The following is a 23,026-nucleotide window of genomic DNA, read 5'->3' as shown; positions in this document are numbered from 1 at the left end:
CTCCAATTCTAATGTCTTTCTCCATGTCCAAAACAGAGGAGAAATACTCATTGAGGACCTTACCCATCTCATGTTGCTCCATACAGAATTGATTGCTTGGATTCCTGATGGGCCCCATTCACTATCTGGTTACACGTTTCCCCCAAAAGTACTTTATAATACCTCTTGCGATTATCCTTCACATAATCTGCCAGAGCTATCTCCTATCCCTATTTTGCCTTCCTGATTTTGCTGCCTTTTGTAGCATTCTCGAAACTCAGTTCCCGAAACTCCTCCAGGGTACACTTACTTTGTTTTGAGGCTAGATTAATTAAAATGATCATAAATCTGAACAATAGATATTTATTCATCTAAATGTAAAGAGAAATGCATCCAAGACACAGGTAACATTCATATATAAACTGGTATAGTTTATAAATATAGACGACATCCAACTAGATCACGGAGCTGAGTTCCTGCTCCTGCCCAATATCCTGCATTCACCACTGAAATTATCACTGATTCATGATCTGTATAGGAAGGAACTGCAGATGCTGGTTTAAACCGAAAATAGGCACAAAAAGCTGGAGTAACTCAACAGGACGGGCAGCATCTCTGGAGAGAAGGAATGGGTGACATTTCGGGTCGAGACTCTTCTTCAGACCATTCATGATCTCTTGTTTCTCTTTCTTCCTCTCCAAGCTCCTTGTCCCCCTCAGAACGTACAAGCTGATAGTGTTGGCGTCACTGCCTCTGTAACATGGGAGTTGAGTAATCTCACAGTGTGGTACACTGCAACAGCAGAGGGCAGCGATGGACACACGGCCACTTGTACCACGTCCGACACAAACTGTCTAATCCCAGATCTTCACTGCAGCCAAACGTACAGCATCTCCGTCCTTGCATTTGGTGAAACCTGCAGCAGTCTCCAAGGCTCCAGTTACGAAATTCATACAGGTAACACAGAAAGAGAACGTATCTTCAGTAATATCATTCTTCTTTGAAGGATATCTCGAGCACTGCACTAAAAGTGTGGTTAGAAGTGAGAGCAAACTGTGCAGTCCAGTTCAATACCCTGAGGTCTCATAAGCAGCCATTGAATTGGCTTTTGGCGCTGTGAGGCAGAAGTTCAACCACTGCACCCAGTGCCGGATTTACCTATAGGATCGAGTAGGGGCCTCCGGCCAAGGTGTATAATATTTTTGACACTGTCATAGGCCTTTCTTACATATGCTGTCACAACGCACTGCAGTCTCTAAACAACCCTTCAGTAATATTCCATGCATTTCAGAATAATACTGTTTTAAGCCGATAACTCAACACTAGCACTGGCAATAAATAAATATGCGCAGCTTTCCAGCCCCTTATCTCATTGGCCACGCTCGGCTGCACATCGGTGTCAATCTGATGGCACCGGGGTCCGGGAAACTTTCACACGGGCTCCAGTAAACAGCGATGGCGGGTGCAGGGAACATATTTGGATACTTGCAGGCTTCAAAAGTCAAAACTCAGAGGTATGTAGGAAAGTGCAATGATAAATGTAACTAGGAAGTTGGCAAGGAGCAATGCTAGGGGTGGCGCTGATAATCATTGCTAGAAACCTACCGTGTAGTGCTGTGGCTGCCACTGTCAGATCACTGTAATAAAACCAAGCTTATTTGTAGCATCTTTGTTAACGATAGGAAAAAGCATACTGGTTTTGTAAATAGTTTTTGGAAGCAGATTTCTTTATCATCCTTGGCTTTACTCAAATTATTTAAAACACTCTTTCATCTTCCTCTAGTCGTGGGGGTGAGGGATTGGGAGGGGCCTCACAAGTGGAATAGCTTAAGGCCTCTCTTCATCTCAATCCAGCTCTGACTGCACCTCTGTGCTGCCCCTGCATATATCTGCATTAAACTCCGTTAGCCATTCCTCAGCCCACTTGTCCAGCTGATCACGAGCATGTTGAAATTGTTGACACCAATCTTCACTATCTACAGTACCAGCCTCTTTAGTGTCATCTATAAACTTACTAATCCTGCCTTGTACATTCTCATCCTAATCGCTGATATAAACAGCAAAGAGCAACGGGCACAGCACTGAACCGTGAGGCACAGTGATCATCACAGGCCTCCACTCCAAAAACGCCTTTGTACTACCATCCTCTGCTTCCTTCCATGAAGCCAATTCTGGATCCATTTGCTAGCTCTCCTTACGTCCCATGAGATCTAACCTTCCAGAGCTGCCTGTCTGTGCCATAGATTTTAACGTTTATGTCTCCTCTTCCACAGCACCTTGTGCCCCAGATGAAATTATCACCAATGTGGATTGTACCTCCAATAGAGTGGTGGTATCTTGGGGAAGAACTGATGGGGCGATCGCGTACGATGTAACAGCTGAAGGAAGTGATGGGCACACACACTCAGACAACACCACAGACACACGCTATGAAATGCTGGATTTACACTGCGGACAATCCTATAACATAACCGTAACAACTCTGAGTTACAGCCGGCACGGCATTGCAAGCATTTCTGTACAGATACAAACTGGTAAATAATATCCCAGCAAGGAAATAATTTTGATGTTTAGTCATTGTGTTTATTTACAAGATAGCAAGCGAATTGATATTAATTTGTATTTTCTGAATAGCCCCCTGCATTCCTGAGAATCTCACAGCTGAGCTGAATTGTGAATTGAATACAATATCTTTCTGGTGGGATGAAGCTGATGGAGCAAAGTTGTACACGGTGACTGTTCGAGACAGTCAAAGAGAAACAGCTTCATTCAACACAAGTGATACAAGGGCTCAAACCCAAGAGCTGCAGTGTGGTGAATATTATACAATCTCTGTTCTAGCAACAGATGATATCTGCAGGAGACCGCAGACAGCAGTGGTCAATGTACATGCAGGTAAAACTTTTGAAAGTGTAATCAACTGAAGTGTGAGGTTTTATTAGCAATATTCAAACATCACCCTGTTATTTTGAAGTTATTAATAGTTCTCTTGCTAAATGTTGCTCTGTGATTGTGCAGCGTGATTTTTAAATATCTTAGCTCAATTCCCTCATGCACTTCCTGTAGTCTTCTCCAGGTCTGGTTCAGAATCATGTCTGTGGCCCACTCAATCCCCAACAAGAATTATTTTGCCAGCTACCTCTTTTGCCCTAAAAATATTTATCCAATTCTCTGAAAAAGATCATCATTAGAACTCCTTCAACTTTCATTCAAGGCCATGTATTCCAGAGGTCACTTTCATTGTGTAATAATATATTTTACTTCATATCTGCTTCTTTGCCATAATATTTAACTCTACACTCCATCTTCATAATCCTAAAGAGGACAATGTACCCACTCCATCATCTGAATATAGCTGAATCCCCTCACCCCAAATATCATTATGATAGCTCTCTTCCGCGCCTTCTCCTGGACCATGTGTGTCGGAAGGAACTGCAGATGCTCCAGAAGAGATGTCCAGAAATCTGAACCCTGCCCCTGCACCAACTCCTCAGCCACACATTCATCTCTCCTATCGCTTTGGTCCTACCATCACTTGCACGTGGCACTGGAAGCACTCCAGAGATCACTTCCTTGGACGTCCTGCTTGTTAGCCTTTTATCTAACTCCCTCTACTCGTATTGCAGTACCTCATTCCTTTCCCTACCTACCTCGTTTGTGCCAATGTGCTCACCTCCCTCTTGAGTCACCCATTCCTTCTCTCCAGAGATGCTGCCTGTCCCGCTGAGTTACTCCAGCGTTTTGTGTCTCTCTTCTCCTGGACCATGTTAATCATCTTTAATCTGAAAATAGATACAACACTCCAGTTGTGGTTGAACCTGTAATTTATAAAGTTTCACTGCCATCTTTGCCTTGCCCCTCTTGTGAACTCCTCAGTTTAGGAAGATATTTCTAAATATTTTTCTGAGTATGATTGACATTTTCAAAACTACATTTATCTGTTTCTTCACTTGATTAATCAAGGTGGTCCAGCTGCCTGACATCCAACTTTCCTTTTATTTTCAGTCGCTTGTGATCCTCATAATGTCAAAGCACAACTGGACTGCAATGTGAATACAGCATTGGTAATGTGGGACTACAGTAAAGGAGCACTGTGGTACACTGCCATTGCGGAAGGTGCTGATGGGAACAACGTCACGTGTAGCACATCAGAAACATCCTGTAGAACACCCGCGTTAATCTGTGGCCAGTTATATTCTGTACATGTTGTAGCTTCGGACAGGACTTGTAACCACTCTGTGAGTTCTTCAACTGAAATTCAGACAGGTAACTCATTATTTACTGACTGATGTGGCTTGCAATGCCAGACATCACTTCAATATGTTCACATAATATGTGGGATGATGGAATGTATAGGAAGGAACTGCAGATGCTGGTTTAAACCGAAGATAGACGCAAAATGCTGGAGTAACTCAGCGGGACAGGCAGCATCTCTGGAGAGAAGGAACGGGTTTATAGTATTGTCTTTGCGAAACAGTTAGGAGAGAAGATTGAGAGAATAGTTCATTCTTTCACGATGGAGGGACATGAGCGCTCACCACTTGCAATGCCACCTGTGGCCACTCAGGGAATTTCAACTGAGCTCTTGTGATTTTGTCTGGATTATGGGGGTGGGCGGGCCATCAGTTGCCGGAAAATCAGTGTTTAATCTGTAATAGAAAGAACTACTCATACATTTTCTTCAAATCCGTCTTTGCACGTTAAGATCTGTGAATTTAAGTACAAGACTGAAAATCTTTATCCAGCTAATTAAAAAAAAATTTCTTCAGCTCCCTGCAGTCCCCAGAATGTAAGTGCTTATTTGCACTGTACAGCACGCACAACATCAGTGTGGTGGGAGCAGAGTGAAGGTGCAATGTTCTACACGGCCATGGCAGAAGGAATGGAAGGAGACAGATACTCGTGCAACACAACCGAAGCAAACTGTGAGATCCTGGGCCTCCCATGTGGCCAGTGGTACAATGTAACTGTGTTAGCAATGGACGAGAATTGCACCAGCTTACCAAGTTCAGCTGTAGAAATTCAAACAGGTAAAATTACTTTTTAATTATGTGAAAACCGGAAAATAACCAAGGAATCATTTAATTTGCATAATTGGCATAGGAATAAAACTCAATATCAATAAACATTTTTAAGAAAGAACTGCAGATACTGGAAAAATCAAAGGTAGACAAAAATGCTGGAGAAACTCAGCGGGTGAGTTCCTTCGCTCCACAGATGCTGCCTCACCTGCTGAGTTTCTCCAGCATTTTTGTCTTTCTAGATGCAGGAAGATTGTTCCCGATGTTGGGGAAGTCCAGAACAAGGGGTCACAGTTTAAGGATAAGGGGGACGTCTTTTAGGACCGAGATGAGAAAAACATTTTTCACACAGAGAGTGGTGAATCTCTGGAATTCTCTGCCACAGAAGGTAGATGAGGCCAGTTCATTGGTTATATTTAAGAGGGAGTTAGATGTGGCCCTTGTGGCTAAGGAGATCAGGGGTATGAAGAGAAGACAGGTACGGGATACTGAGTTGGATGATCAGCCATGATCATATTGACAGATCGCCATTTTCTATGTTTCTATGTTTCTATCTTCTATTAATAAACATGGATTACTACAAAAAAAATCAGTCACATTACCTTTAATTGTAATGAATTGTACATGTGCTCATTTCAGTTTAGTTTAGTGTCACTTGCACCGAGGTACATTGAAAAGCTTTTGTTGCGTGCTATCCATTCAGCAGAAATACAATACATGATTACACTTGAGTCTTTTATAGTGTATAGATACATGATATGTTGCATATCTAATTAACATGCACACAATCATCAAAAAATTAATGCACAGCAAAATTAATGTCTGGGATCCAAGATGCAACAGGATTCAACTGCATTTAGTGTTTGTTGAGGTTGCTGTTGTTTTCATGTCTATCCCTTGGACAATAGTAAAATGTGGAAAACGTATTCACAAATTGATTAAGATTAGCATCTATGTGCTCCTGTGCAGTAAACATTACCAAGTAGGGTAGTTAATCCATGAAATGGGCGGTTTTATGGGCTACCAATCAAATAATGTCTCCCTCAAATACAGTTGATTATCTTGTTACCTCATTGTACAAGTTAACGTGCACTTTTCCTGGCAGCTGCTGCTAGGTGCTATAGTGTGTAAATTTTAATAGAATTACATTGTTAAATCTTGAAGTGTTTAAAAAATGTGTTGAGTATACTTTCTCTGTTGTGCAGTACCTTGTATCCCACAGAGTGTGGCTGCTTACGTTAACTGTGAAAATAACACTGTATCAGTGTTTTGGGATCCCAGCAACGGCTCAGAGTCATACCATGTAACAGCACAAGGAATCAATGGCCATTGGGCCTCCTGCAATACAACAGGCACTGAATGTGAGGTCTCTGATGTGCACTGTGGACTGAATTACTATATAACTGTAGAGGCAATCCGCATGGAGTGTAACAGCTCACAAAGCTCTGCTTTAACAATTAAAACAGGTAATTTGTGTGGTATATAGAATCATATCTATAATTTCTATATGTTATTTGGAGTGTATCCTCACTCTATACTTATGAATGTTCCCGTTGCAGTACCGTGTGTGCCCCAGAATGTTGACGCTCACATGGACTGTGATGCTGGATATATGTCGGTCTCCTGGGAGTTCAGTGAAGGTGCAATATCATACATGGCTACTGCAGAAGGGAGCAACGTGCAGCAATGCAGTGCCAATGATACACTGTGTGATATCACCGACCTGTACTGTGGAGAGACCTACACCCTCTCAGTTTATGCGATTGATGACACCTGTGACAGTGTTGAAAGTCCTTCCGTCACAAGGAGAACAGGTAACTGTGGGGTGGCACGGTGGAGCAGCGGTAGAATTACAGCCTTACAGCACCCGGGTTCAATCCTGACTACAGGCACTATCTGTATGGTGTTTTTACGTTCTCCCCGCGACCGCTGTGGGTTTTCCCCGGTTGCTTCGGTTTCCTCCCACACCACAAAGACGTACTGGTTTGTAAGTTAATTGGCCTTGGTAAAAATTGTAAATTGCCTCTATGATGCTGGTGTACGGCAATCGCTGGTCGGCGTGAACTCAGTGGGCTGAAGGGCCTGTTTCCACACTGTAATCTTCCGAATTAGTGTTAGTCACACTAATCTTCATTTCTGCACCATACTACACTCATTTCTGCACCAAACGACACTCGAAGTCAGTTTAACTTTGTAAAATACAGTAGGATAACATTCGTGACTAAACTAAGGAACTCTTTTATTGAGGGAAACCTATGGAGTCTCAGAATATTTACCTATCTGTCTGCCAACCAACAAACATGCAACAGCTTCTTGCCATTCCCATACTCACAATGCAAGACATAGCATAGTTTAATTTAGTTTAGTTTAATTTAGTTTAGTTTAAGCTTAGTTTAGTTTAATTTAGAGACACAACATTGAAACAGACTTTTCGTTCTACCGAGTCCACGCCAACAATCAATTCATCCATTCACAGTAGTTCTATGTTATCCCACATATCCCATAGTCTTAGTCATAGTGCAATTCCAAAAGGGGTGTACACCGAATATTATACAGCCATACACGGCATATTTGCTTGAAGATTTTGGTTAAGTTAACAACTACTGTTCATCTCTTTGCTTTTTTCAGTTTCGTGCCTCCCACAGAATCTCGATGTTCAGCTGGACTGTGACACAAACGATGCTTCTGTGCTGTGGAGCCACACTAAAGGTGCAGTGTCTTACTCTGCCACAGCAGAAGGAAACGATGGACACACAGTTTCCTGTGAGACAGTCAATAAAGAGTGTCAGATAAGCAACCTACACTGTGGACAAATGTATAACCTAACTCTGACAGCATTGGATGGTGTGTGTGACAACTCACAGAGCTCTCAGTTTGAATTCAACACGGGTATGTTTTTGCATGAATTTTTATACCTAGTAGGGTCATAGTCATTGAATCATGCAGCATGGAAACAAGCCCTTCAGCCCAACTTGCCCACGCCAACCAACATGCCCCGTCTACAGTAGTCCCACCTGCATGCTCTTAGCCCATGACCCTCTAAACCTATCATATCCATGTACCTGTGCAAATATCTCATAAACGTTATGATACCACCTGCCCCAACTACTTCCTCCGGCATATATGGAAGTAAGTGAGGGAGGTATAATCTATACATAACTAAAAGTGTAATCTTGTATGTATGTATGTTCCCGAAATACAGCCAAAACAGTACACGATAGCGCAACAATTTTAGGGGCGCCTTACTCACCATTCACCTGCTGAACGCCGTATCAAGTTTCATTCTATTTTACAAAGTAATTCACCTAATATACTTTAATTAACTTTACACTGTGAACGGGACGAGTTTCAACGCGGCAGTCACGCCTGCGCAGCACTTGACCCACGGGTCCATGGGTCGTCATCAGCCGCGTCTGCGCAGTTGGGGAAGGATTGCTGGGTCCGGTATCCGCGCGTGCACAGATCGCCATTTTGATCTAATACTTCCATGTGTACTTGACTGGCGACACAACAGGGACCCAACGGGTCCACGGGTCGTCTAGTAACATTTAAAAGACACTTGGATAGGTACACACTGATGAAAGGTTCAGAGGGATATGAGCCAAACACGGGTAAATGGGGCTAGCCTAGCTGAGGCATCTTGGCTCACATGGACAAGTTTGGTTGAGGAGCCTATATCCATGCTGTATGACTCTGCAGGGGCGGAAAACCCGGGGGGGGGGGGGCAGAGGTGACACGTCCCCCCACCCCCGTGTTTTGAGAGGTGGGGGACACCCCCCCAAGTTTTTGTGATCCCGATTTTTAAATCTCCGCTTTCCGCGAGGCAGTGGGGGTGGGACTGATGATCGAGGGCGCGATGATTGGAGGGGGAGGGGGAGGGGGTGGGACTGATGATAGAGCGCGGCGAGTGGAGGAGGGAGACGTGACACAGACCTGCGCCTCATCCACAGGCAGGATCAATCCCGGCCGGGTCTCCGGCACTGTCCCCACCCGAGTGCCCCCCCCCCACGGGTGGCCAGAGAGGTCGGCAGTCAGACGCGAGCTGTATCCCCAGGCCACAGCCAGCGCAGAGAAACAGCGCTTAACCCAGCTCAACCCCGCCTGTCCCGCCAGGTTAACCTGCCTGGACTTGCGGGAAATATGACCCGCGCGGAGAAGCAGCGCTGGAGTCCCGTCAGTCCAGACAGGGCTGTAGTTAACCCGGGGAGACAGGCAGAGTTGAGCTGCATTTAGCGCTGGATTGAGCCTCCGAAGTCTCGCGCGCGCGCGCGTGTGTGTATGAGTGTGCGCATGCGCGCGGCCGCCAAAAAATTGTTCAAGTTCAAGTGAGTTTATTGTCATGTGTCCCTGTATAGGACAATGAAATTCTTGCTTTGCTTAAGCACACAGAAAATAGTAGGCATTTACTACAAAACAGATAAATGTGTCCATATACCATGATATAAATATATACACACATGAATAAATAAACTGGTAGTGCAAATAACAGAAAGTGGTTGCTAATAATCAGAGTTTTGTCCGAGCCAGGTTTAATAGCCTGATGGCTGAGGGGAAGTAGCTATTCCTGAACCTGGTTGTTGCAGTCTTCAGGCTCCTGTACCTTCTACCTGAAGGTAGCAGGGAGATGAGTGTGTGGCCAGGATGGTGTGGGTCTTTGATGATACTGCCAGCCTTTTTGAGGCAGCGACTGCGATAAATCCCCTCGATGGAAGGAAGGTCAGAGCCGATGATGGACTGGGCAGTGTTTACTACTTTTTGTAGTCTTTTCCTCTCCAGGGCGCTCAAATTGCCGAACCAAGCCACGATGCAACCGGTCAGCATGCTCTCGACTGTGCACCTGTAGAAATTAGAGAGAGTCTTCCTTGACAATCCGACTCTCCGTAATCTTCTCAGGAAGTAGAGGCGCTAATGAGCTTTTTTGATAATTGGGTTAGTGTTCTCGGACCAGGAAAGATCTTCAGAGTTGTGCACGCCCAGGAATTTGAAGTTCTTGACCCTTTCAACCATCGACCCGTTGATATAAATGGGGCTGTGGGTCCCCCTCCTACTCCTTCCAAAGTCCACAATCAGTTCCTTGGTTTTGCTGGTGTTGAGGACCAGATTATTGCGCTGGCACCATATGGACAGTTGCTCGATCTCTCTTCTGTACTCTGACTCATCCCCATCAGTGATACGCCCCACAATAGTTGTGTCGTCAGCGAACTTGATGATGGAGTTCGCACTGTGGTTCGCTACGCAGTCATGGGTATAGAGTGAGTACAGCAGGGGGCTAAGCACGCAGCCTTGAGGTGCTCCCGTGCTGATTGTTATTGAGGCTGACACATTTCCACCAATACGAACAGACTGTGGTCTGTGGACGAGGAAGTGTCCCCTGTCCCCTCCATGTTTTGATTACGAGTACCTCTTGTACCTCCAAGTCATGTATAGTTTATGGAGAAAATTCCTATGTAAATGGAATTCCTTTTTAAATACTCCCAACAGTTTCAGGCAATTTATGAAAAAGGATGTTAATTTTATGTTGTCAGTACCATAGATTTTGAAAGATTTACATTTCCTGTCCAGTCACAGTTAGTTTTGTTTCTGTACTTTTCAGCACCTTGTGCACCAGAGGACATCTCCACCAGTCTGAACTGTGACACCAAGAGTACATCAGTGGCCTGGGAGGAGAGTGATGGGGCGATGTGGTACATTACAACAGCAGAAGGACAAGATGGACACATTTCACTGTGTAACACAACGGGGACAAGCTGTGATTTCATGGACCTGCACTGCAGTCAAACGTACTCACTAACTGTAACAGCAATGGACAGTTACTGTCAGAGTGTAAACACTTCAGTTTATGAAACTGAAACAGGTAACAGTCCCAATGTCTCTGATGTGTAAAACAGGTTACAATGCAGAAGTTAATTCGGGTTAATGGCTACGGCTAAATTACGATGTTGCAGGAAATGCAGATTCCACAATACCATGCATCTCATGCAATAGACTGGTTCATCTGATTAATTTCTGCTTCTGGGTTTTCAGGCCAGCCCCTTGACCACAAGAACAATGGAAATTTCCAAAGCTGACCTGCTGATAAATGCTGGAAAGCTCATTGTAACTTCAAATGCAGACCTGACTAGTATTCTTTTAAGATTAAGATTAAGGGCTGCATGGTAAAGCAACGGTAGAGTTGTTGCCGTACATCTATATAGACACGAGTTTGATCCTGATTACGGGTGCTGTCTGTATGGAGTTTGTACGTTCTCCCGTTGACCTGCATGGGTTTTCTCCGGGTGCTCCGGTTTCCTCCACACTCCAAAGACGTATGGTTTTCTAGGTTAATTGGCTTCAGTAAAAGTTTATTCGTCACATACACATATGAGATGTGCAGTGAAATGAAAAGTGGCAATGCTCGCAGACTTTGTGCAAAAACAGACAAACAAACAAACAAACAAACTACAGACAGAATGGAACAGAATCACATATTCACATATTACATATTGTGGGAGGAAAGAAAAAGGAAAAAAAAACAGCAATTAAAAAAAAACAGTAAAATGGCTCAGTAAAGTTAGTCGCTGGTGAGATAGGAGTTTACAGTCCTAATGGCCTCTGGGAAGAAACTCCTTCTCAACCTCTCCATTCTCACAGCATGGCAACCGAGTCCCTTGTGTGTGTAGGATTGTGTTAATGTGCGGGGATCGCTGGTTGGTGCGGACTTGGAGGGCCATGCTGTATCTCTAAACTAAACTAAAAGAGGGTTTTTGAAAGGATTAAAGGAATTATGTGGGGAGATAGACACTGTGGTGAAGGAGACCTTTGCAACACATAATCAGTGTAAAACGCTGAATAAGATCTTTCATGGATAAGGTCTGAAATTCTAATGCCACATCAATAGAAATCTAGATTTCTCCACCCCAATGAGTTACTGAGGTTAGATTAATTGACATATTCAAAATTTGAATTGATTGATTCTATTACATGAGGACACAAAGGTAAATGGACCCATGGTGCAAGTGAATGTTGAAGAAACAGACAGGTACATGGATAGGATGGGTTTGGTGGGATATGGGCCAAACGCAGGCAGGTGGGACCAGTGTAGTTGAGACGTTGGCCGGCATGGGCAAGTTGGGCCGAAGGGCAATTTTCAACACTGTATCACTCCATGACTCAATGAATAATTCTTCCAGATCAGCCTTGATCTATTTAAAAAATACAGAAAATATTTAGTCAGAAAATACACGAGGGTCTGAATGGCCTAGTGCTGCCACAAAGTCCGACATCTACTATTGAAATACTACACTCATTGTATTAATTCATATCTTTCTTTCTCTCCAAGCCCCTTGTCCCCCTCAGAACGTACAAGCTGATAGTGTTACCCTCACTGCCTCTGTAACATGGGAGTTGAGTAATCTCACAGTGTGGTACACTGCAACAGCAGAGGGCACCGATGGACACACGGCCACTTGTACCACGTCCGACACAAACTGTCTAATCCCAGATCTTCACTGCAGCCAAACGTACAGCATCTCTGTCCTCGCATTTGGTGAAACCTGCAGCAGTCTCCAAAGCTCCAGTCATAAAATTCATACAGGTAATAAAGAAAGAGAACCCTGGGAGTCAGGAGTGTTTAATTGTCATATGTACCGAAACAGAACAATGACATTCTTACTTGCAGCAGCATAACAGATCTTTAACACAGTACTCAATAGATGGCATGATAAACAAACATAAAGAATTTCAATTAAAAAAACGATGTTAGTGTAAAACAAAATAAAAGCCCAAAGTTCCTGCTGCAACTAAGATAGTTTGTACTTCATGGTTTAGTTGATGTTTGTAGTGTTCAATAGACTGATGATTGTCTCCTTCATTCCTGACCATTCGAGTAGCCAAATCAGCTGTGATTCAACCAGTTGATATGTTCTCTGCTCTGTAGAAGTTCTATAGAGTGTTTGTTGACAAATCCAATCTCCTCAATCTGCTAACGAAGTAGAGGCATTGAAGGACTTTCTTTATGATTGCATCAATGTGCTGGCTCCAGGACAGATCTTCAGAGAACTGTCCTGGACCCAGCCCAGGAACTTGAAGTTGTTGTCTCTCTCCACCACTGGTCTGCCCATGAAGACAGGTTTGTGGATCTGCAGCTTTCTTCTTCCAAAATCAACAATCAGCTCTCTGGGGTTATTGGTCAGGAACCATTCAATTAGACGATCGATCTCCCTCCTATACACTGACTAATCATTACCCACAATTTTGTCCAACAATGGTGGTGTCATCAGAGAATTTAAAAATGGAGTTGGAATTGGCAAGAAGCATTTCACTACACCTAGGTGTATGTGACCAATAAATAACCTTTGAACAGAGTCCGTCTACGCTGCCATGGGTATAGAATGAGTAGAGCAATCTTTATAGAACACGTCATCTCCTCAGGATATCATGACAGACTTTGCAATGAACAGATTATTTTGGAAGTTAAGCAGTCAGGGCAGCCGAGCTTTGCACTGTGACCTCTGAATTATCTGTTTAGAACAGGTAATAAAAGCCAGAAGAAGACACAGTGACAGAGTGACACAGTGGGTCAGGTGACATCTCTGGAGAACATGGACAGATGACGTTTGAGTCGGGGACCTGCTTCAGACTGATTGTAGTGGAGGGGGGGGAGAATGCTGGAAAGGAGGAGGGCAGGACAAAGCCTGGTGAGTGATAGGTGGATACAGTTGTAGGGTTTTTGATAGGCAGATTGTTGGGGGGGGGGGGGGGGGGGGGACAAATGGATGCACGTCCAGATGCGGCATAGGGAAGAGAGGTGGGGGAAGAGGGAGAAGTGGGGGGAGGCAGTTTGTTGCTTAGTTACCTAAAAATGTAGAAGTCAATGTTCATACTGTTAGGTTGTAAGTTACCCAAGCGGAATATGAGGTGCTGTTTCTCCATATTACGTGTGGCCTCACTCTGTCAATGGAAGTGGCCCAGGACAGAAAGGTCAGTATGGGAATGTGAAGGGGATTTAAATGCAAATCCTTAGAATACTTTAAAAATGTTATTCAGTATCTTCCAACTAGAACAGGCATCACAAGTTTAACATGGAAATAGGCCCTTAAGCCAACTAACCCTTATGACAACTAACCAACTAATTGGGCTTGTATACTCTGGAATTGAGAAGGATGAGAGGGCATCTTATTATTAAGGGTTTGGACACGCTAGAGGCAGGAAACATGTTCCCGATGTTGGGGGAGTCCAGAAGCAGGGGCTACAGTTTAAGAATAAGGGGTAAGCCATTTAGAACGGAGATGGGGAAACACTTCTTCACACGGAGAGTTGTGAGTCTGTGGAATTCTCTGCCTCAGAGGGCAGTGGAGCCCGGTTCTCTGGACACTTTCAAGAGAGAGCTAGATAGGGCTCTTAAAGATAGCGGAGTCAGGGGATATGGGGAGAAGGCAGGAACGGGGTACTGATTGGGGATGATCAGCCATGATCACATTGAATGGTGACGCTGGCTCGAAGGGCCGGAAGGCCTACTCCTGCACCTATTGTCTATAACCTTTGATGCTGCAATCTTCACCAGGCTCGGTGGATCCCTGTAATTCTACAAGAAATGTGGAATCAGAGTCCTTTTAATACTGCATGGAAACATTAATGCAAAGATTCAACAGGCAGGACAATAATTTGACTAGAGATAGAAACAAAATTCTGGAGTAAGTCAGGTGGACAGGCAGTATCTCTGGAGAGAAGGAATGGGTGACGTTTCGGGTCGAGACCCTTCTTCAGACTGACTACTTTGGGTTCAAAGTAGGTGAAAACTTTTGTGACTCTTACCTAGAATTTCTTTGGATTTAACGTGATTACATTGAATAGGTAAACACGGCATATCATTATCATGGCTTTATTGAAGGTATTTGAATTCAGTGAGCTGCTAGCATGGCATTTTCATCCTTATATCTCCTCTTCTACAGCACCTTGTGCCCCAGATGAAATTATCACCAATGTGGATTGTACCTCCAATAGAGTGGTGGTTTCATGGGGAAGAACTGATGGGGCGATCGAGTACGATGTAACAGCTGAAGGAAGTGATGGGCACACACACTCAGACAACACCACAGACACACGCTATGAAATGCTGGATTTACACTGCGGACAATCCTATAACATGACCGTAACAACTCTGAGTTACAGCCGGCACGGCATTGCAAGTACTTCTGCACAAATACAAACTGGTAAATAACATCCCAGCAAGGAAATTATTTTGATGTTTAGTCATTGTGTTTATTTACAAGACAGCGAACTGATATTAATTTGTGTTTTCTGAATAGCACCCTGCATTCCTGAGAATCTCACAGCTGAGCTGAATTGTGATATGAATACTGTATCGTTCTGGTGGGATGAAGCTGATGGAGCAAAGTTGTACACGGTGACTGTTCGAGACAGTCAAAGAGAAACAACTTCATTCAACACAAGTGATACAAGGGCTCAAACCCAAGAGCTGCAGTGTGGTGAATATTATACAATCTCTGTTCTAGCAACAGATGATATCTGCAGGAGACCGCAGACAGCAGTGGTCAATGTACATGCAGGTATTGCTCATTTCCGTAAAAACCTTTATAACAAATGGTCTCCTAAGTCCATTGGCAATATATCAATGTGATACTCTTCAAATTTATTAATTTTGCTTGTGTTAAACATTTTTTTAAATATATTATATAAGGCAGACCCCGGGTTTTGATAGAGTTCTGTTCCAGAAAACTGTTCATAATCCAAACTGTTCGTAAGTTGGAAATAAAATAAAAGCTTGCGTGCGGGAGAGGATCATAGAAACAGCCGTGACTATCGAGCAAGCAGGCATGGGAAGAGCAGCTCTCAGCCAACGTCTCGGACTCATTGAGTGAGTGAGTGAGCGAGTGAGCCTTCTCTCACTCCCAGCTTGCCTTGAACCAGTCCGTGTTTGTTGCGGCTTGGGCGGGGTTGGAGGTGGGTGAGTTGAGAAGGCACGTGAAAATGTCCCGTCCCCACCCAGCAGAAGATGTCTGCAGCCACATAGCAGCCAGTGAATCCCTCCCCATCCATCCTGCCAGTTTTCCAAACATTCGCTTGTATGCACAGAGTGCCCATAAATTTGGTATTCATAATAACAAGGGTGGTGCAGCGGTAGAGTTGCTGCCTTACAGCAGCTCTTGCAACGCTGGAGACCCGGGTTCGATCCCAACTATGGGTGCTGTCTTTACAGAGTTTGTACGTTCTCCTCATGACTGCGTGAGTTTCCTCCCACACTCCAAAGACGTGCAAGTTTGTAGGTTAATTGGCTTGTTATACATGTAAATTGTCCCTGGTGTGTGTCGGATGGAGTTAGTGTGCGGGGATCGCTGGTCGGTTTGTACTCGGTGGCCGAAGGACCTGTTTCCGCGCTGTATCTCTAAACTACAACTAAACAAGTGGTGGACCTGTACCTCAATTCAAGGTTTTTTTCAATGATCTAACAGGAATAAAATTTGCTTCTGTGCAAGTTCTGATTAATGGAACATTTTCCAATATTATTAGAAAGGGAATACAGCATATTCACAAATCCTGGGTGAGTGGATTATGAAATTACTCATAGACACTCCTCACTAAGGAAGTGAACAATGTTATTAGGGATCACTCCGTACCTGCCTTCTCTCCATACCCTCTGATCCCCTTAGCCACAAGGGCCACATCTAACTCCCTCTTAAATATAGCTATTAAATAAATGAAAGTGGGCATTTTTAAAGCTTTAATTGCAAATAACGTGTCAAATATAGGATGGCATCTTCATTCAGGCTGGTCTCTTCTAGCTGAGCAATTGTGACGTTATCATTTGAAGCTGGTGGTTTTAATTTCAAAGTCTTTTGACTTAATCAGTAATGAGTCGAGAATAAGTCGAGAAATAAAGCATGAAATGTTCAGATAAGGTGTTCCCGGCCTTGATGGGAAAAATGTCAATCGGAATATGTAAAAATGTTATCTTTACACGTGGTGTTTTTGCGAAGATGTAATGACAACCACATATACATACACATATACAGATATACACACTAACAAGATCAGAGTTTCAATAAGTATATGATGATATGACCATGCCTGTTTGTTTTAATTGAATCAGATGTGCAAAGTTGCCATCAATGAAATTGAATAGGCAGAGTTAATTGCAGAAGTCAGTACTATAGGATATGGAGGTGCATCAGACTCACCAAGCCTGAAGAAGGATCCCAACCCAAAACATCACCTATCCATGTTCTACAGAGATGCTGCCTGACCCGCTGAGTTACTCCGACACTTTATGCAGAAGGGTTTGTCAGCAGCAGCAAACAAGGCCATTGACAAAACTGAGATGCCAACCTGGTGAAACAACAACAACAACAGTGTACTAAGCAGTTGACACATCTATGGACCAAAACTAAGTTCTGCAGTCTTGCCACAGCCAGTCATAAATGTTGGTGAACAATTTAAAAAACCCAAGAATGAGGTGACAACAAGAATATCTCCAACCTCTATGAATATAGGTCCAGCATGTGAGTGCTGAAGAATACGTGATGATCTATCTTGGCTTTCGCTCGAGTTTTCCGCATTATAGAAGTCCGCTTTTGGCCAATTCAGTTCACCCCACCTGATGTTGGGAAATAGCTGAGAGCATTGTATACAGCAAAACATGTGGCTCCAGATAATATCCCAGCTGTAATACTGAAGACTTGTTCTAGACTTGTGAATCAGTACAGTTGCAGCTCAGCCGTATACGCAACGATGTGAAACGTTGAAATACCAATAGAAAAGGCCGGAAGTCCTCAGCGAGTTAGGTGGTAATTGTCAAAAGGCCTGAATTGAACCTTGAACATAAAACAAGAGTTCGACCCACAATGTCAGAGCTGAGCCTAATGCCGAGATAAAGTAATCTTATCTGCCTGCATAATATCCATGTCCCTCCATTCCCAGCATATCCATGTGCCTATCTAAAATCTTCCTAAATGCCGCTATCATATCTGACCTCAACAACACACCGAGCAGCCTGTTCCAGGCACCCAACTACCTCAATGTAAAGAAACCTAACATTCTGACTGTCTACTATATCTCGAATAATTTTATAAGCTTTTATCAAGTCTTCCCTTCAGAGAAAATAATCCAAGTCTGTCCAACCTCTCCTTATAACTAATACCTTATAATACAGACAGTGTCTGTTAAACCTCTTCTGCACCATCTCCAAAACATTCACATCCTTCCTGTAATGTGTTGATCAGAACTACATACAATAGTCCAAATGTGGCCTAACCAAAGTCGTATAAAGATGCATCATGACCTCCTATCTCTTAACTCAATGCCCTGACCCATGAAGGCAAGCATAACAAATGCATTCTTTACCACTCTACCTCTGTTGCCATTTTATGAGAGTTACGAACTTGGACCCCAAGACCCCTCTGCACATCAATGCTGGTAAGGGTCTTTTCATTAATTGTGCTCTCTTCCCTTACCATCAACCTCCCAAGGTGTAACACCTCATACTTTCTTGGATTAAACACTGTCTGCCAATTCTCTGCCCATTTCTGTAGCTGATCTACACCCCAACCCATCCTTTGACAGCCTCCCTCACAGTCCACAGCTCCATCAATCCTGGTGTCGTCGTTTATGAACATAATTTAAATACATCACGGACAGATGTCCCAGCACAGATCCTTGTGGACTTCCACTGGTCATAGACCTGCAGCCTGAATACCCCCTTCCACTCCTCTATCTTCTATCAGCAAGCAAGCACTAAATCCATAAGACCAAGTCACTGTGAATCTCGTGCATCTTAATATTTTAGATCAGCGTACCATTGGGGCCTTTATCAAATGCCTTACTAAAATCCAAGTAGCCAACATCCACCGCTCGATCCTCATTGATCACCTTCATCACCACCTCATAAAAGTCAATCAAATTAGTCAGATAGGACCAGTTATGTACAAACCTATGCTGCCTGTCCCTAATTAACCCCTTCTCTCCCAAATGGGAATAAATCCTATTCTGAAGAATCCTCTCCATTAGGTTCCTGAAACTGACGTGAGGATCACCAGCCTACAATTCCCTGTATTCTCTCTACTTTCCTTCTTAAACGAAGGAACAACATTGGCCACTCACCTGTCCACTGGGACCTTGCCTGTGGCTAGAGAAGATCCAAAGATCTTTGTCAAGGCTCTTGCAATCTCCTCGCTTCCTTCTCTTAACAGCCTGGGATAAATCCCACCAGGCCTTGCGGATTCCCAAAACCACTTCCTTCTTAATCTTAAACTGCCTTTCCATATTGGTATTTCCTCCACGTCATTCATTTTCTCGGTAAATACAGATAAAAGTACTCATTTAGTACCTTGTCTACATCCTCTGACTCCAAGCAAAAATTCCCTCCATTTATCCTTGAACGATCCCACCTTCTCCCTCTTCTTTTTAACTTAAATGTGAAAAGCCATGGAATTCTCTTTAGTCCTACTCGCCTATGCCACATTGTGCCGCTTTTGGCCCTTCTAATTGCGTTCTACACTGTTTACTTTATATTCCTGATTTAATCTTCTTAAACCATGCATACACTTTTTTTTCTTTTTGACCAAATTTACAACCGCTTTGGTTAATCAAGGTTCCCTTCCAAATCTATGACCCATTCCACCAAGAAGGACAAAAGCACAAACACAGAGGAATGTCACCAGCTAAAGCTTCCCCTCTAAGTCGCAAACCCTGACTTGGAAATTATTTGCTACTCTCTCATCATTGCTGGTTCTAAGTCCTGGAACTGTCTCCCTAACTGCATTGTGAGCGTATCTTCAACAGAAGGACTGCAGCAGTACAAGAAGGCAGCGCACCATCTCCTTCTCAAGGCAATTAGGGATGAGCAAGTAATGTTGGCTATGCACAGACGCTGAAAATATAGAAATAAATGCTAGTTAACAAGGAAAGTCTATCTTCAAACATTTTTTTGTTTCTCAACGCTGTGTTTTATCTGTTCCTGCACCCACGTCAAGATTGTGCCATTTATTTTGTATTGCTTCTCCTTACCTTTCCATCTAGAATGGATCACCTGATATTGTCAGTACTCTATATGTGCCATTTTCATCCCTCTCACAACTGAAGTCCTTCCCCATCATGCTGTTCACCATAAGCTCAATTTTGCTTCTTTAGCAGATTTGTACATGTATGTCTAAAATGTTAATCTCTCAAATGTATTAGTGAATGTAATCCTAATTCTGGATGGACACTGTGGCATACATCTCTATTGTATAATAAACAGCCATTCACCATGACCTCCGAATGCTAGTCAATTTCATATCCAAGCTGCCACTGCCCTTTTCGATCGCATCAACTCTGAAACGTTAACCTGCAAACCATTTCTGTGATTTTACACTATGAAATTTCAATGATATTATCGATAACTTAGTCCGCTGTCTGACATTTTAATTTTCAATTTTATTTTCAGTCGCTTGTGATCCTCATAATGTCAAAGCACAATTGGACTGTAACGTCAATACAGCATTGGTAATGTGGGACTCTGGTAAAGGAGCACTGTGGTACACTGCCATTGCGGAAGGTGCTGATGGGAGCAACGTCTCGTGCAGCACATCAGAAACATCCTGTAGAACACCCGCGTTACTCTGTGGCCAGTTATATTCGGTGCATGTTGTAGCTTCGGACAGGACTTGTAACCACTCTGTGAGTTCTTCAATCGAAATTCAGACAGGTAACTCATTATTTCATGGCATGCTATCCACAAATATCACAGTTTATCATTGATATGCACCACCAGTTTAGCAGTTGAAGTTCAGACAGGTAACTAATTGTTTTATTGACTGTGACATTTAATCCCAAAAAATAGTCAATAGAAATTCATAGTCAATTCATAAAAGTCTTTATTCTTAAAAACTTCTCATTTTCTATTTCTATGAGCATCATTTTGGATTTGAGTAAAAATATGGCCACGTCTTTATCCATTTTGCTTCTTTTGTCCCTTAAGCTCCCTGCAGTCCCCAGAGTGTGAGTGCACATTTGGACTGTACAACACGCAAGATGGTCGTGTGGTGGGAGCAGAGTGAAGGTGCCATGTTCTACATGGTCATGGCAAATGGAATAGAAGGAGAATGGTACTCATGCAATACAACAGAGGCAAGCTGTGAGATCATCGGCCTCCCATGTGGCCAGATGTGCAATATAAGTGTCCTTGCAATGGATGGGAATTGCACCAGTTTACCGAGTCCTACTTTTGAAATTCAAACAGGTAACCCATTCTTTCCCTTTCAATAAAATAAACAGAAAGAGCATCAAAAATGCAAGAAGAAAATTGCATAGCAGGACAGAACTGTAGATCATTAAACCAAGCAATTAGTAAAATGAAAATTTACATAGGGCAGCAGTTAATTCAGTTGGGCTGCAGTTAATCACGTCAGGTAGAGGATGTTTCTCTCATTCGTGCTTTAATTGAGCAATGGGATTGGTGTCATATCTGGTAAGCACAATGCACTAGACAGGGGACCTAGCTTTCTGGATTGTTTCAGTGTTTGTTGAGGCTTCAGAATGTATGTATTTGTTGGGACATTAATGGGTCATTTTCATATACAGTCCCCTCTTGGTTATGGAGAGTAATAGAGAGAAGATTCAAAGTACAATAGACAGCAAAGTGACTCACTGCCTTAAAGGCAATGCTCTCATGGGCTCTCAATGACAAGGCTCAATATTAAATATTTTGCAACAAAGATAATCTATGCTTTGTCTCATTGATTTAGCAGCTTGATCTGCACAATTAGCTGTCACATTTCCCTACTTCCATTGCAAGATTTGATAATATGCAGTTTATAGTTATATAATATTGAGTTTACAACAGATTACAATTATTTTCTGTACTCCTTTCTGTAGAGCCTTGTATTCCACAGGATGTGGTTGCTCAGATCAACTGTGAAAATAACACCATCTCGGTGTTTTGGGATCCCAGCAATGGCTCAGAGTCATACCATGTAACAGCACAAGGAATCAATGGCCATTGGGCCTCCTGCAATACAACAGGCACTGAATGTGAGGTCTCTGATGTGCACTGTGGACTGAACTACTATATAACTATAGAGGCAATCCGCATGGAGTGTAACAGCTCACAAAGCTCTGCTGTGACAATCAAAACAGGTGAGTCCAGGAAATATGTACATTGTTAAATTCTTCACACATTATGCGGAATTCTGTCTTTTAATGTATCTTACCGATATATTGCTCTATTTTTCTAGCAGTTTCAATTTATGAATTTATTCCTTGCAATACCATGTGGAACCGTATTAAATGCATTGCAGAGGTCCATGTAGACAGCTTTGCCATCAACCTTTTTGGTTCCTTCAAAAATCTTAATCAGATTTGTAAGACACGATCTCCCATGTACGAAATATGCTGACTCGTCCCAATCAATCCTTGTCTACCCAAATGCATATATATCTTATCCCTCAGAATTCTCTCCAGTAACTTGCCTGCTACAGATGTTACAAATTCTGCACACATTATGTGGAATTCTGGCTCTTTTGCATATTGCCGTTAGGTGGCTCGGTATTTGTACAATGGGTTCAGTTTATGAATGTTCTCGTTGCAGTACCGTGTGTGCCCCAGAATGTTGACGCTCACATGGACTGTGATGCTGGACATATGTCGGTCTCCTGGGAGTTCAGTGAAGGTGCAATATCATACACGGCTACTGCAGAAGGGAGCAACGTGCAGCAATGCAGTGCCAATGATACACTGTGTGATATCACCGACCTGTACTGTGGAGAGACCTACACCCTCTCAGTTTGTGCGATTGATGACACCTGTGACAGTGTTGAAAGTCCTTCCGTCACAATGAGAACAGGTAAATGCTGAAAAACGCCATCTCCTATATTTACGATACGATAGAACTTTATTTATCCCAGGAGGGAAATTGATCTGCCAACAGTGATTAAAAAAAAACACAAAATACATGAAACATGAACATTGAAATTAAAGTGACAATTTCTAATTTCTCTATCCTTCACACTAACTTTAATTTAAAAAAACAGTCCTCCAGAATACATTTACATGTA

The 23,026-nt window shown here is 43.0% G+C and overlaps 1 protein-coding gene across 13 annotated transcripts in view; it reads left to right on the top strand.

Moving 5' to 3' along the window:
* LOC116977489 overlaps positions 1-23,026 on the top strand; it is a 171,629-nt gene that overhangs the window by 115,202 nt on the left and 33,401 nt on the right. For 8 of the 13 annotated variants that reach the window (XM_033027954.1, XM_033027956.1, XM_033027957.1 and 5 more), the window contains 11 exons: positions 6,206-6,466; positions 6,560-6,814; positions 7,629-7,889; positions 10,594-10,854; positions 12,319-12,573; positions 14,930-15,190; positions 15,287-15,547; positions 20,419-20,679; positions 20,953-21,213; positions 21,849-22,109; positions 22,561-22,815. In XM_033027954.1, the coding sequence (XP_032883845.1) occupies positions 6,206-6,466; positions 6,560-6,814; positions 7,629-7,889; positions 10,594-10,854; positions 12,319-12,573; positions 14,930-15,190; positions 15,287-15,547; positions 20,419-20,679; positions 20,953-21,213; positions 21,849-22,109; positions 22,561-22,815 (2,853 nt within the window). Of the gene's footprint in view, positions 1-681; positions 937-2,252; positions 2,514-2,613; positions 2,875-4,748; positions 5,010-6,205; positions 6,467-6,559; positions 6,815-7,628; positions 7,890-10,593; positions 10,855-12,318; positions 12,574-14,929; positions 15,191-15,286; positions 15,548-20,418; positions 20,680-20,952; positions 21,214-21,848; positions 22,110-22,560; positions 22,816-23,026 lie in introns of all 13 variants that reach the window. The other 5 variants (XM_033027953.1, XM_033027952.1, XM_033027959.1 and 2 more) reach the window with 3 other exon arrangements.

The sequence above is a fragment of the Amblyraja radiata genome, chromosome 10 (assembly GCF_010909765.2).
Source record: "Amblyraja radiata isolate CabotCenter1 chromosome 10, sAmbRad1.1.pri, whole genome shotgun sequence".
Classification (NCBI taxonomy): domain Eukaryota; kingdom Metazoa; phylum Chordata; class Chondrichthyes; order Rajiformes; family Rajidae; genus Amblyraja; species Amblyraja radiata.
Note: the sequence above shows the minus strand (reverse complement) of the source record. Positions and strands in the feature narration are given on the sequence as shown.